This window comes from Phaseolus vulgaris, chromosome 9 (genome assembly GCF_051622355.1).
Source record: "Phaseolus vulgaris cultivar YP4 chromosome 9, ASM5162235v1, whole genome shotgun sequence".
NCBI classification, from domain to species: domain Eukaryota; kingdom Viridiplantae; phylum Streptophyta; class Magnoliopsida; order Fabales; family Fabaceae; genus Phaseolus; species Phaseolus vulgaris.
In genome coordinates, this window is record NC_143506.1 from 31,243,275 (window position 1) to 31,244,893 (window position 1,619).

Below are 1,619 nucleotides of genomic sequence, written 5' to 3' on the forward strand. Positions count from 1 at the left end.
TTTTGGACATTGCGAGCGGTGATTGTGGTGAGAGGCTCAACTTCAATCCATTTGGTGAAATAATCAATGCCGACCAGTAGAAACTTACATTGTCCTTTGCCGGGAGCGAAAGGGCCGATTATATCCATACCCCATTGGACAAACGGCCAGGGTGAGAGCATATAATGGAGTTCCTCTGGTTTTTTGTGAGACAAAGTGCCGAATTCCTGACATTTAAGGCATTTTCAGACGAAATCGGTACAATCACCTTGGACGGTTGGCCAATAGTAGTCGGCTCGAAGTACTTTGGCAGCCATTGTTCGCGCACCAGAGTGAGTACCACAAATTCCTTCGTGCAATTCCCGGACGACATAGGAGGCCTGATCGGGTGTTAAACACTTGAGGAGCGGTCTGGTATATCCACGACGATAAAGATCGTCGCCTATTAGGATGAACCGGGCAGTTTTTTGCTTCATGGTTTTCTCAGAGTTGGGACTACATGTACCATTAAGCAAATATTCTTTGATTGGGGTGATCCAAGTGAACTCCGAGTCGATCATTAGACATTCTTGTAGATCGATGCTCGGCCGTGCAAGCGTGACATAGATTACCGACTGATGTACCCCTTTACTTTTTGTGGTTGCCAGCCGGGATAAGGCGTCCGCACGAGTGTTGTGATCGCCCCGAACGTGTTGTAAGGATATTTCTAAGAATGAATTTATCAACTGTTTGACGAAGTGGTAGTACTGTTGTAGCAAGCTTTCCCGTACTTCGTACTCGTCATTGAGCTGGCCGATGACGAGTCTGGAATCACTTTTACAAATTAACCTAGTGATTTCCAATTCTTGGGCTAAGTGTAAGCCGGCTATAAGGGCCTCGTACTCAGCTTTGTTGTTGGAAGTTTTGAATTCAAATTTCAAAGCTTGTTCAATAACAATCTCGCCGGGTCCTTCCAACACGACTCCAGCGCCGCACGACCGTTCATTGGAGGAGCCGTCAACGTGCAGAATCCAAGATGGATGTTCGTCCTTGGCCGAGAAAGGGGTGAGTTCGGCCGCGAGGTCGGCAAGGGCTTGCGACTTAATGGCCCCTCTTGGTTGGTACTGTATATGGAATTCTGATAATTCTATCGCCCAACCAATCATTCGTCCAGCTAAGTCTGGTTTGGCCAGAATCTTCACGATAGGATAGTTCGTCCGAACAATAATGCGATGGTTTTGGAAATACATGCGCATTCGTCAGGCTGTAATGATTAGAGCCATGGCTACCTTTTCAATCGTCTGGTATCGAACCTCGGCACCATGGAGGGCGCGGCTGACGAAATAAACTAGACGTTCTTCGGAATTAATCCCTTGGACCAAGACCGAACTAACAGCTTCGTTTGAAACGGCTAGGTAGACTATAATCGGTTCTCGGGCGTCCGGTTTCTGGATGACCGGTGGGGAGGATAAAAAAGTTTTTAATTGAAGGAAGATTTCTTCACATTCGGTCGACCAGTCGAAGCGAGATGCTTTTTTCAATAATCGGGCTATGGGTCTTGTCTTTTCTGCGAGTTTGGGGACAAACCTGGACAGAGCGGTGAGCCGGCCAATGAGTCTCTGAATTTCTTTAATGGAACTAGGGCTCCTCATCTCGGAAAT

At 47.2% G+C, this 1,619-nt stretch overlaps 1 protein-coding gene across 1 annotated transcript; it reads right to left on the reverse strand.

Moving 5' to 3' along the window:
- Positions 1 to 224: 224 nt before the first annotated feature.
- On the reverse strand, positions 225 to 1,214 carry LOC150025262 (uncharacterized). The gene has a single exon (XM_090295693.1). It carries the CDS (start codon positions 1,212 to 1,214, stop codon positions 225 to 227), a length of 990 nt encoding a protein of 329 aa, XP_090151819.1.
- Positions 1,215 to 1,619: the final 405 nt, after the last annotated feature.